At 42.7% G+C, this 13,564-nt stretch overlaps 1 protein-coding gene across 2 annotated transcripts in view; it reads right to left on the reverse strand.

Annotated features, from left to right (window-relative positions):
* ST6GALNAC5 (ST6 N-acetylgalactosaminide alpha-2,6-sialyltransferase 5) overlaps window positions 1–13,564 on the reverse strand; it is a 177,428-nt gene that overhangs the window by 18,224 nt on the left and 145,640 nt on the right. For both annotated transcript variants that reach the window (XM_032296564.1, XM_032296565.1), the window contains exon 3: window positions 5,923–6,332. In XM_032296564.1, coding sequence (XP_032152455.1) covers window positions 5,923–6,332 — 410 coding nt within the window. The remainder of the gene's footprint in view (window positions 1–5,922; window positions 6,333–13,564) is intronic.

Below are 13,564 nucleotides of genomic sequence, written 5' to 3' on the forward strand. Positions count from 1 at the left end.
TTTGGTAAATATTTGGAACTTTACCAAATTGACATCTCTTACTAACGTCACCATATTCCACAGTACAATCAGAATTGATGTTAATGCTTATGTTGAATTTGTGACAATAAAAGATGCTTAAGGGACTTCTGCATCATCAAAGATGATGATCAGTATTTCAATGTTTAAGTGTATGTTACCACAACTCAATTTCTTATTACAGTCCCTGTTTAACAACGCTTTCTTAATGAGAGCGCTTGACTAGCTACAAATTCTCCTTGTTCCCCAAACAGACTAGATAATAGGTAGCATATTAAATATAAATAAACATGCATGTGCATTTATCAATCAATTGGTTGATTGATTGAACTTAGGGTGAAAGCTTGCCTTCAAGTAGACTAACACCAACATCTTGACTGAATGTCTTTCCATAAGAAGAGTACACTCCCTTGGGTATGTGCTACTGACCAGAGGAAAAGAGCCACAGGAATGCTTATATTTAACTGAATATTTGCTTTATTTTACTTTTCAGACAATTTTTATTAGAAGACCAGAAATTGACAAAATTCAAGGAATGAACTGGTGCACTCCACCATTCATTAATTTTCCCATTCAGACATCTGTAATGAGCCTCTACCATATGCCATGTCTTAGGATAACTGTGGGGACATAACACTAAGGTCTAATTTGACCCTGTGAGAATGACTTGGCTTACCATGCTACACTGCTGTGGATATTAATTTCAATTCTTCGGGGGTTGCTGCTTTTACTTTTCCTTCAGTGCTTATGGCATGCCTCATTAGTCAGTTTTAAACACCTTATCCCCAAGGTCAGACTGTCTGACTTTGCCCAGCCACAGCACCATTTGTGATGTGAATAACAGAGGTGCAGAAAGCCTTTTCTACTTGCCCTGTGTAGCACCCATCCTTGAGAGGAAGGAAAACCTTATGTCAATCAGTTTATGTCATTATTTCCATTTCATATAAGGACCAAAAAAAAAAAAAAAAAAAAGAGAGAGAGAGGACATTTTTAAATTTTTAAGGAGTCCTTCATTTTGTCCAATACCTGACAGGCATGGGTGACTTGGTCATCTGTGAGGATCACGGCTTCAACTTTCTATTATTTCTTCAGCGCTTTGCTCATTCATTCCCCTATTCCATTGTATTTTGACCTAGTAATATCCCAGGAAGTGTGTTTAAAAGCTCCTAAAGATGGGAATAACATGGGCTGAATCTTACCTGTTTCTATCATAACCAGCTGGATGACCTGAGGCAAGTTATTGTTGATCTCTGACCCTTCATTTCTTACCTATAAAGCAGGCACAGGAATCTCTGTCCCCTGGGCTACTTGAGAACCAAATAGCAAGCATGCATGAAAAGCACCAAGCTTGGTATGTTGATATATTGACATCTCTTCCTCCTCTTTTAGTTGCAAGGTTGAGCAAACAAGGTAAATGATTTCACCACTCCTTTCAGTGCTTTTTAGCACCCATGAAGAAAATTCTTCCAACACTCTGCTACCGATTGCTGTATAGGGGCCACCGTCAGTAGTCAGGGCAGGAATTATGACATTCAGAAGCCTTCAGCCTACATAGGCATTAACACCTTTCCTTCTTTCTTACCAAGGCTATATATTCTTAAGACCTTTGAGACTGAAGGAGCTGGGATGGAGAAGAGCTGACTGAATGGCAAAGGGTAAAAAGAGGAAGTGGCTTCCCTTAAGTTGGAGGCTGTTTTCACGTATGCGCCATGACAATGCATTGGCCACGTGTTCTAGACCTAACCTGGGTGAGTGAATAACTGAGAGGATGAGGAACCCAGGAAAAGTATGACGGCTCACTCATGGCTTCAGGAGACTGATTTGGGATTCACACTTATATTCCCTCTGCTTTCAGAGCGATTTGGCACACCAAAAGGGGCTTTTTCAGGGGGCAGAAACTCCCCCATCACTCTGGTTCTGTTTTGTGTGATATAGTAGAGATCATAAGCCACAGCCTGAATACAGGAGGATATGACTGCACAGGAAAAGGCTTTGTGGGTAAAGTGGGGAGAATGCAAAGTGGAGGACTGAGGAAACTGAAGTGAAGAGTTCTTTAAAGTGCCACTTAAAATTCCCCAGGCTTCTAAACAACAGCCTTTTGGGGTCACGTGCTGTAGAAATGCAACACTTTGTGCTGTCTTTCTAAAATTCTTTGTTGAACTCTTTTTCTAACAAAGGAATATCTACTGTTTTTACACTTAATCAGCTGTAATGAAAGAATATGAAGGGCTGTCATATGCTTATTAGGGAAAATTATCAGATATTCTTTTATATGATGAAGTAACACATTGAGCTGATAATTCTATAGTGCACACTAAATTACAATTAAGGGCCTTTCTGCTCCACCAGAATCTCATTTATAATCTCTATGGAAATATTCTTCCTGCAGTTATTTCATTTATGCTTCCTTTATCTAATTACTATAATATTGGTTCTGAATCATATTTTCTTAATGTACCCTTATTCAATTATAAAGTTATTTTCAAGTACAGTTACTTTTTAATATCAAAGAATACCACTTGGCCATCTATGTCATTTGTCATGCTTCTTAATTGCAGATCCTGAGCCATTTTTTTCTCTACTTTTAAGGAGGGTGAAACGGCTATCAATCATAATCTGTCGAATGATCCCATTTCTTCAAAATGGTAGCCCAAAACGAAAGTCCTGATCATGAAATCTGCAAGTTAGATATTCTTCACTTTATGTATCATCAATACATGTGACTGTTTTGTTGGATTTCAAGAAAAGCATGCATTGAGAAATATCATTATACCCTAAATGTTTTATGTTTTTTTTTTTTTTTTGAGACGGAGTTTCGCTCTTGTTACCCAGGCTGGAGTGCAATGGCGCGATCTCGGCTCACCGCAACCTCCGTCTCCTGGGTTCAGGCAATTCTCCTGCCTCAGCCTCCTGAGCAGCTGGGATTACAGGCACGCGCCACCATGCCCAGCTAATTTTTTGTATTTTTAGTAGAGACGGGGTTTCACCATGTTGACCAGGATGGTCTCGATCTCTTGACCTCGTGATCCACCCGCCTCGGCCTCCCAAAGTGCTGGGATTACAGGTTTGAGCCGCCGTGCCTGGCCCTGTTTTATGTTTTAATTTACAGCAATAGTTTTGTCCTGAAGGGCCTTTTTTTTTTTTTTTTTTTAACTTGTTTCTTTTAGCTTGGAGTAGGCTACAAGTTAAGAGTATTAAGTCAATAGAGTATTGGCTTCTTTAAAACCGTTTCCCAAAGGCAAGAGGCACAAAGTTTCTGGAAGCGGCCATGTATTTTGGCATCCTCCATGTTCATAAGTGTGATGCCGCTGAGCAGGGGCTATGTGAACCCTGGCAGACGGATGTCTTGGGAAGAGGCCCAGAAGCCACTCCACAAAGCTTTGGCTCCATTCTTACCAGCCAGGACGACCAAGAAGAAAGACCTGGTGAGAAAAAGCTTCTCATTGGTCCGAATTTAGTGAATTTAGTGAGCAGGATATGCCTTCATTTGAGATAGCTTTCTAAAGATCCTGAGTGGCCAAGGGGTCTGATGACTTAGTATCTAACTTATTAGCTTAAAAATGATTTCTTAAGGAGTCCAGAAAAATGTTCAATTATTCTAAACAGCTATCACTGCTGCAGTGTTTTAGGGATACTTATTTAACAAATAACCATTAAACTAAAAAGAGAGAAGTGTTTTCTGTTGAGACAGTTTCTGCTTATTTCAATTTTTCCAACGAGTAAAAAATGAAAGTAAATAACTCCCCTCTTTCTTGATTCCTTATAAAATGTTTTCTTCATTAAATAACACTTTCAAATGAGTGACAGACAGTCTCTCTTATTTGCGAGTTGCAAAGGGTCAATGCATGACTGCATTTTGTGGCAGCTGGCGACGATGACTGGAATTCCCAATGTGATCTGCTGGCTGGGTCACCCATGGGCTCTGCTGGGGTGTCCAGGGAAGGAGGCTGGTGCCAACAGCCAGCTCTTCCTCCTTCCTCCACCAGGCCCATGCCTCCTGCGTGGGCCAGCCCTGGACTAGCCACAAGGTTTTGAGGATTTAAAAGCTACCTGCCTCTTCCACACAAAGAATTTGGGGCCACTGGACTTAAGTCTTTCTTTGAGACTACTCTCTAATAATGAGCTGCTAGCCAAAGAATGGATTTATTGCTTTATATTCCTTCCTGCACTTATCATATCATTTTATTTGAAATTTTTTTTATGAGATGGGGTCTTGCTATGCTGCTCACACTAAATTTGAACTCCTGGGCTGAAGTCATCCTCCTGCCTCAGCCTCCCGAGTAACAGGGATTATAGGCATGCATCACTAAGTCTGGCTCCCCTTTAGTTTAAAGATAAGCAATTGACTCAGTAACAGTTTTTGTAAGAGGTGTAAATTACATCATAAATGTGTAACAGTACAGGTTTTAGAATTAAGGAAATGAGGCAATTTGATTATTAGGCCCGTCTGTCCAGTGATTGGTAGTCACTATCCCCTTTTCACATATAAGGTCACTGAGTCTCTAAAAGGTTGGATAACTTGTCTAGGTTCACACAACTAGAGAGTGACAGAGCCAGACTTCCAACCCAGAGCTGGGTATCGAACTATACTATACCGTGGCCCTTGATGCTTCATAGTCCTTTCTCCACCTAGATTTGCCCAGCTCACGTCCCTCCATTTCTCTTCTTCACTTTATGTCACCCCCAGCCCCCAGTTCTCCTGACTGCAGCCACAAGGGGCTTTTCTCCAACCCACTACATGTTCTCTCACATCGGATTCCCTGGACCTCCAGGGAGGTTTCTCCCTCCCCCTCCCAGGTCCTTCTTTACTTTCTCCAAAACTTATTGCCCTAGGTCTCAGCTTATATTCATCTTTTTGAGAAAGCATTTTGCTCATCTCCCAGACCAGTAATTTCCAAAATTTTTCAACCTACAGGGAAAAATACATTTTTGCATCATGATTGACACACACACACACACACACACACACACACACACACACAGTTTTAATTTCATTTTTTAAAGTGTGTAAGTGATATTTATTTATTTTACATTCACGGACTGTGCAGCCATCACCCCGAATTTCAGAACACTTTCATCACTTTGAGAAGAAATCCTTATCCATCTATCTCCATCTCTATCAAACTGAAATAAAAGTTTCATGAAACAATACCTTGCCTAACTTACTATGTGGGATGAATGCTGATAATGTCTTTTCTATTCCATTGCATTCCATTTTATCCCACTCTTCCCATTACTTTAGAAAAAAATATCTTTCAGTGCCTCACTACATGGATTTCATGTCTTAATACGGAGTTGTAGCTAACAGTTTGGGTTTCCGTGGGCCAGGGCCCATGGCACGTCGACAGCACCATTTTCTTTCTTCACAAGACCCTCAGTCCACTGGCTACTACTTGATAAATGTCCAAGACTTGATATAGTTGGAGGGTGGGCTCTTGTGTTTGTTTCCCTACTGCCAAGCACAGTGCTGAGCAAGTAGCAGGCACTCAGTAAATATTGGTTGACTAATAAATGTTTGCCTTTGAATGGGAAAAATAAGCCCGTACACTTTTTTTTTTTTTTGGTGAGTGTTTATGTAAGTAAACCGCAATGCAATAAAGTTGTTATATTGTGCTTTTAACCCATGAAGGCCAGTAGCTGTGTAGCCTCTTCCTTTAAACTAAGGATTCGGCCCTGAGATATTCATCTAATTATCTCCATGCTTTTTTTCACTTTGCCTTGTAAAGTCAGCTTGAGCCGCCCACTCACACAGAAACCCTATGAATAAACTCTAGCAATGACATGAGCAGTGGAGCCCACAACAAAAACCCGTAGCAAAAGCTTTGCTTTGGGTGAGTCAGCCAACAATGACTTATCTTCACCACCGCCCCTCCCCCCCGCATCTTCTTCCCTGTGCCTTTGTACCTGTCTTTGCCAGTCTCCTGCTTGAAGAGCTCATCGAACTGCAGCATCTTGTGACGAGTAATCATGAAGGCCTTCAGCCGCGGCAGCACCTGGCTCAGGAGCTGCAGGTTGTTGTAGACCTGGCCCTTGCCGTCCCGCCGCATGTAGCTGCTGGGGCCCCAGAAGATGAACACGGTGCCCTGGCTCACGTTGAGCAGGTCGTGGCGGTTGCGGAGGATCCTCTGGATGCTGGAATGCGCGATGACCCTCAGGCTGGTGCGATTGCCCACGTCGCGCCCATAGCCACGTGTGGGGGCGTCATTCATGCGGATGACACACTCTGTCTGGTCAATCTGGGAGCCTTGCCGACTGTGCAGAAGATGCCCTGAGCTGGTCACCAGGGCACAGTCCCTGCAGTGCATTTTCAGGGGCTGGAAGGCAGGGGGAGAAGGTCACTGTCAGGGGCAAAGGGATTAACTGACTCGGCACCAGCAGGTTACTTCCTGCCTTGGGAGAGGGGCACCCATCTCTCCTCTGCTTCCCTTCATGTCAGAGTATTTCCCTCTGCTATTACTTTATAGACCCTTGCGTTGTCTTCTAAATGGGTGACAGGGAACACCGGACAAGAGCAAAAGGGAGCTAGCACTGACCTGTCAGACGTTGGACTAAGGGCTTTACTGATACTAAATAACCAAATTAACACGTCAGCCTAGCAAGGTTGCTCTCATGGTCGTTTTAGAGATGAAGATACTCAAGCCTACAGATGCTAAGAAATTTGTCCAAAGTTGCCCTTTATTACTAGCAAGTAATAAAGTCGTGCTTTCAGCTTTCAAAACTAGGTATTTTTGAATCCAAAGTTATTCCCAAGTGGAAGCAAAGATTTTCCTGCAAATTGCTGTGACACTAGTTATGATGCTTTTTTTTTTTGGGACAGAGTCTCGCTCTATCACCAGGCTGGAGTGCAGTGGCGTCATCCTGGCTCACTAGAACTTCCGTTTTCCGATTTCAAGCAATTCTCCTGCTTCAGCTCCCTAGTAGCTGGGACTACAGTAGCACATCGCCACACCCGGCTAATTTTTTGTACTTTTAAAGTAGAAATGGGTTTCACCATGTTGACCAGGATGGTCTCGATCTCTTGACCTTGTGATCCACCTGCCTCGGCCTCCCAAAGTGCTGGGATTACAGGCGTGAGCCACCGCGCCTGGCCATGATGCTTTTATTGAAAGTTAAACATTGATAAAATTCTCGGATGCTGTACCAATATGTTTATCCTAAATAAACATCATCTAAGCATCATATGGGAAATGACATGCTGATTGTAACCCCTTAGAGTCCATAATTTTGAAATGACAATTAGGATTTTTTCTCGCCACGGACCCCTTCCAGGAATTGCAGGGCCTAGGTCTTTCTCTCATCTGCAGTGAACACGCATCCTGGCGAAGTTCTGACCAGGACATGGTGTTCACCAGAGAGAATTCCAATGGCAGCGCTCAGTTCAATGCCCCGAATCAATGATTTGCTTTCAAAACACCCACGCCCTAACAAATTAAACATTCCTATGTTCATGTTTAATGAGCAATATTTCTAGTTGCTCTTTAAAGATAGTGTAATTAGGGCCCAAAGCCAAGGCCAGCAAGTGTACAAAAAAATAACAATCAAGATGTCCTGAAGGGATGTTGCATTGTTAGATTTTCCCCAGAGCCCACACCCTTCTTCTCTGTTAACTTTGAACAGGACATGCCAGCTTTCTGCACTGTCTCCAGAAATTGCATCCAATTTAGTATGCATATATTCAGGTTTGTCTTTACTTTGGGAGTTTCCTGAGACATGGCTGTCTCCAGAACTACAGTGAGAGCACCTGAGGGCAGCCAGCTTCCCTTGCCGTGTGGTGCCTCAAAGCACTCAGCTCTGGGATGTAACAGGTTAGGCCTAGCCTTGCTTCCACCACCTACTAGCTATGGGACCTTGGCAAGTCACTAACCTCCACAAGTCTCAGTTTCCTCATCTCTAACTGAGGCTAAAATCTCATTCTACTTTGACAGAATAAAAATAATTAAGATACATACAATATTAGGTGAGCCATTTGAAACTGTCAATATTTGGCATATAAAAATAGCAACTGCATGTGGTTGAACCTTTAGCATAGGATTGTCTCAGTGATCATTCAATAAATGATAGGCGCTATTAGGATTATTGATCAGTGTGGAGCACATTGTACAAGAAGTACTCATCAAATCAGCACTGAACACTCTGGGTCTGTAATAGATGCAGGACTTATGAAATGGAGATTCTACCATTGCAAATTCTCATCATTCCCCCAACATCTAATTACTCTTATGTGACAGGCACCATGACAGGCAGTCAGAATGCAAAAAATGGAGAAAACAGCCTTGAAAGCTTACACTTCAGTGAGGGACAGGGGTCAGTAAAGGAGGACCATACAGTGTGACCCAGTATGAGGAGAGGAGGCTCTGCCGAAGTCTGAGTAAGGGGGCTGTTGAGAGCACAGCAAAGCTGTGGAAAGGAACAAAGTTGTAGCACAAAGGAAAACAGTGGCCAATCAGCTAATATGTATTGAATGCTCCTTACCCACAACTGTTCTGATTTTTTATAAATATAATTGCATTAATCCTTCAAATAATACTCTAAGATACTATATTATCACTTCCATTTTACAAATGAGAATATTGAAGGATAGAAAAATGAAGCAATTTGCTCAAGATCACATTGTAAGGAGGTGGCAGTGCTGAAATTTGAACCCAAGAAACCCGGCTGCAGAGACAAAGGGATTAAGCGTTATGCCAACACTGTGCAGTAGAATAAGCAGAATAAGCGTCATGGATATTTTCTTACCTCATTGTCTCTTTTCTCCGTGCTAGAAACACAATGATGCTATTTTTTAGTCAGTAGTGTTGTTACTACTCTGAGGGCCCTGGGCTCAGTGGATGCAGTAAAGTGACAAGAATCTTCTACCAAATACCTCCATTCCTTGGAGGATCATTGGAAATAGATTCATCTAACTAGAACATTAAATACATGATGCTGAAATGTGGTTGAGACCTAACCTTCTTCAGGAAGAGCCACATTCCAGATGTCCAGAAAGTGGCCCCTATTCCCCTCAGAAAACTGCTAGAACCTGGAGTAAGGAATCCTGAATCCCTGGGCAAACTGTTGGGATGAGAGGCAATTTCAGTGGCCGAAAATGGAGGCAATTCTTAACTTTCCTTTCCCTTATTTTACCTGCACATCTCATACATAAATGATGAAGAGGGAAGCGTTCCGTGATAATGTATTCAATGGTGGAGTTCCTATTATGGACCAGACACTGAACCTGGTGCTACAGATGTTAGGTTAGTGCAAAACTATTTGCCATTAAAAGTAATGGCCAAAATCACAATTACGCTTGCACCAACCTTAGTAACACCATAAAAAAGCATACAGTCCAGGTTGAGGGTACCCTGATATAAACCATGACAAGACTGTGCTGTAAGAGCTATTAATGCAATTAGGCACAAGGGGCCATAGGACCAAAGATGAGGGAATGTTTCAGCTTATCCAGAAGAGCCAGAGAGGTGAGAGAACAACCAGGAAAGGATTATGTAATAGAAACCGGCAGAAGAGGCCATTTTAGAAAGGAGCAAGTAGTCAACAGTGTCATAGGACAAGTAAAACCAGACTTGGGAAGTGTGCTTTGGATTTGATGACTTTGGCCAAAATAGTGTCAGCGGAATGGAAGTGACAGAGTCTGATTGTGGTTGGATTGCGGAAGTAGAGACCACAGCTGACTGCAAAGAGTTGATAGAGGGTTGATGGTGGAACATGGCAGGACTGACTTTGACACTAAATACTTGTGGGCAGACAACATTGATTTGTTCATTCATTCTAAAGACCTTCACTGAGGACTTAATACACCCCCGAGGTTCTGTGTAACTCAGCACATTTGCTTAATAAGGTTACTTTGTAAGTTCATCCCAGTGGACCCTAAGGCCATGAGAAGCTGCTTTTTCTCATCACGCTCACCTAGAATTATCCTGAATTTTCCGGTTTGATCTGTAATTTTATTATAGTCATTATTACAAAGGAAAACATTCTGAAGAAAGGTCCCAGAAGCAGCTCTTTCCCCTTAATTAGTTATTCTGCTTCGATTCTCAGAACAGAGACTCGTTGGCGGGTGAAACATACATCGCCTTAGGGACCTCCCAAGGACCTTGTGCTCTCTTTTTCTTTGCTCACAGAAGGCCAGTTGAAGACCTTTTCAGAGAAGACCACGTTTCCTGCCCTTGCCATACTGACCCTCTGTGATTACTGGGCACCACCGGAACATGCCAGGTTGACCCAGTCCCAAAAAGCCACCTTCATGATTTCTGCTACCTGCCTGAGCTCTGGTATTGATTGCCTCAGACACTGACTCCCATTCTTTGAGTTGTGCAGATGCATCAAACAATGCAAAAAAGATCGAAGTCTGAATTATGCCTTAGGTGCTCTCGGTAAGAGGTGCCAATAAAATGACAATTAGCTGTTCTAAACATAATGTTACAATTCCAGTAGCTGAGAATAGTATGTACTAAAGGCCGATCCACTTCCAAAGGGCAAAATGATATCTGTTTCCTGTATTCAGCGGGACTAATGATATCTTAGAAGGCAGAATGACAAAAAATTGGACAAATCGTGTGACCCTGTTTCTCGTGATTTGGTACAGTCCTCTGAGAAAAGCATGCTCTCACACATCTCAGTACCAGCGTAACCTTTAGTGTCTTACTGATATGGGTGAAAACACTAATGCCTTGGTGAGTTAAGATTCCTGATGCAGTATTTACATGTCCTTCCCTTAAGCATTCAGATGCTGGGTTGATGAATCACTAAGTGGAACATGGGGAGGTGAACTTGAAGCTCTACCCCTCGGCCCGGGAGATGACGGGCTGCTGAGGACACAGGAGGGGAGGTGGCCCTGGCGGGCTCTCCACCAAGCAAGTCCTTCTCTTTGACTTTCTCCTTATAGTATTCAGCCTCCCAGATTCTTTGGGACATTTTCCTTAAAGCCTCATTTGGTGAGATGCTCCATCCCTTGGTAGGAAACATGAGCATCTATCTTACTTCACTCCAAGTTTAGTAATCTCTCTTCCATCCTGACCCATAAAAGGCACTTACTTAATACTGAATAGATGGATGGATAAATGAGTGAATGAAACCCAACCTCCTGCCTTGTCTATCCTCTGAGAAACCTACCGTCTGACACATACAAAGTAGATATAATGTGGTGCCATAACCAATTATTTGCCTGTAAAATCTCAGGCCTTGGTACAGATGCCACAAAGAGAAAGGGTGGTGGGCTATGGATACCTCTGTCTGCAGAGGAGGCTGCGGCCATTTGCCACTGGGCAGCCTCTTGGCCCAGGGAACCATAATGACCAGAATCCAGTGCACTGCCTGGAATTAATGGCTGGCTGGGAAAATGGCCCAGGACACAGTAAGGGCCATTAAGCCCAGCCAGTTATTAATCCCCAGTAAGAGCTTGATGCCAAGGTCATTAGAACTGTTGTGAGGTGAAAAATGCCCAGGAAACGCATAGCACATGGAGGAGTGACTGTTCTCCAGGCTGCTGGTGCTCAGAGCTGCAGCCCAGGCCTCCAGGAGCCAGCATGCTGTACTGGAGCCAATGGGAGGCAGGTGGGTGGGGTCCCTAGAGGGAGTGTGCAGACACACACACACACACACACACACACACACATGCGTGCACACACTCAGAGCTTACCATTTTATTTTTGCTGTCTCTTTTGTTCTTTGATAATTTTAAGCATTTGCCACCATCCCAGAACCTAAGACACTATCTGTAATTTAGAAGAGGACTCATGAATATTTTAGTAGCAACCACGGCAACAAAAACTGCTACCATCACCAACAAAACCCCTAAACAAACCTAAAATCATGGAATAGGGAAGCATGACAACTTTCATCACAACTAACTCCTTTGGGCTGTGGCTACAGGAGCAATCCCTTTTTGGGGAAGTGTGCTCAGGGAATCAAGGTCTGATTTCTGTCACAGCCTGAAGAGCAAGAGCAGAAGGAATTCTCCCTGTGACCCAGCTGACAGCTCCAGAGCCTTCCTTAAGAGAATAGACCAGGCCAACTCAAATTAAACTTGACACCTAAAACACTCAGCGATGTCCTTGCAAACATTTGCAGCACGGTAATATCAGGCTTCTGTTTTTAAAATTCTGATTTATTTGGCAGAGGGAAAAGTACCTCAGAGCATAATATCCATTAGTTCAGTAATGAGACCGGTCTTGCTCTGGGAGCTGCCTGTTGGTCTGGAGCAAACATAAGACATATTAAATGGCTTCAGGTGTTTCGAGAATCTCTGCACTTTCCAATCTGATGTTTTCCTGTAATTACTGTGCTTTTATTAGCTGTCAATCTCAGTTCAGGCTGACACTGGATATAAGCCATGCTGATTATTTAATGTGATTCACTAGAAAAATGTTACTCTTCCAAGCTTCTCCTTTCTCTTTTGTTCAATGACAAGCCCACCCACCAGCCTTCACTGACAAGAAGTCTGCCTGTCTCCACCCAGTGAGTGCCACCTCATCTGATTTCCATCTGCTGGCTGGCTAAGGATGCAAGAACTCCGTGGGCAGAAGGCAGTACTGAGCAGTTTAGAAGATGGTTTTTTGGAGTCACTGGCTTTGACTCTGCTTCTTCCACTCATTAGATGGGTAATTTGGAGCAAAATTGCTTAGCTTTTCTGAGCCCCATTTTTTATCTGTGACTTGAAGATAGTAAAGCCAAACTCAAAGGGAAGCTTTACCATCTCAAGTAACGGTGCACCTTCTACCCAGATACTCAAGCCCAGATTGAAGGATCTTTCTTGACTCCTCTTTTTCTCTGCCCTTTACAACTCATACAATCCTATTGGGTCTATCCTACTCCGTATGTCCCAGATCCCACCACCTCTCACCATCTCTGCTGCCACCATCTCCATCTAAGCCACCATCTAAGTCTTGTTGTAACTTCTGCAGCACACTTAGCTCTTAAGTTCACTTCTTTTATTCTATCTTTTGTATTTCTGTTCCTATGAAGATCCTGGGTCCCTTTTAATATGTAAATCAGATTATGTCACTCACATGCTTAGATCTCACTATTTGCTTCCTATTGCTTTTGGAAAAATAAACCAAACTTTATTTATGTATTTATTTTTATAATTTCAACTTTTATTTTAGATGCAGGGGTACACGTGCAGGTTTGTTACATGGGTATATTGTGTGGTGCTGAGTTTTGAGGCATGAATGATCCCATCATCAAGATAGTACACATAATACTCAACAGTTTTTTTCAACTCTTGTGGCATCACTCCTTCCCCAAGCTAGTAATCCCCAGTGTCTATTTTGCCATTTGTATGTCCATGAATGCCTAATGCTTAGTTTCCACTTATAAGTGAGAACATGTGGCATCTGGTTTTCTGTTCTTGCACTAATTCGCTTAGGATAATGGCCTCCAGCTGTATCCATATTGTTGTTGCAAAGGACATGATTTCATGTTTTATGGCTGTGTAGTATTCCATGAAAAGCCAAACTTTAAACTGAGCTCTGTATCATGGCTTTCAAGATCTGCAGCTTCCATCCTTGTGTATCCTTTTAGCATCATCCTGTACAGAGCTCTCTCTTGC

This window comes from Sapajus apella, unplaced genomic scaffold (assembly GCF_009761245.1).
Source record: "Sapajus apella isolate SASKATOON/1434 unplaced genomic scaffold, GSC_monkey_1.0 scaffold36, whole genome shotgun sequence".
Taxonomy (NCBI): Eukaryota; Metazoa; Chordata; class Mammalia; order Primates; family Cebidae; genus Sapajus; species Sapajus apella.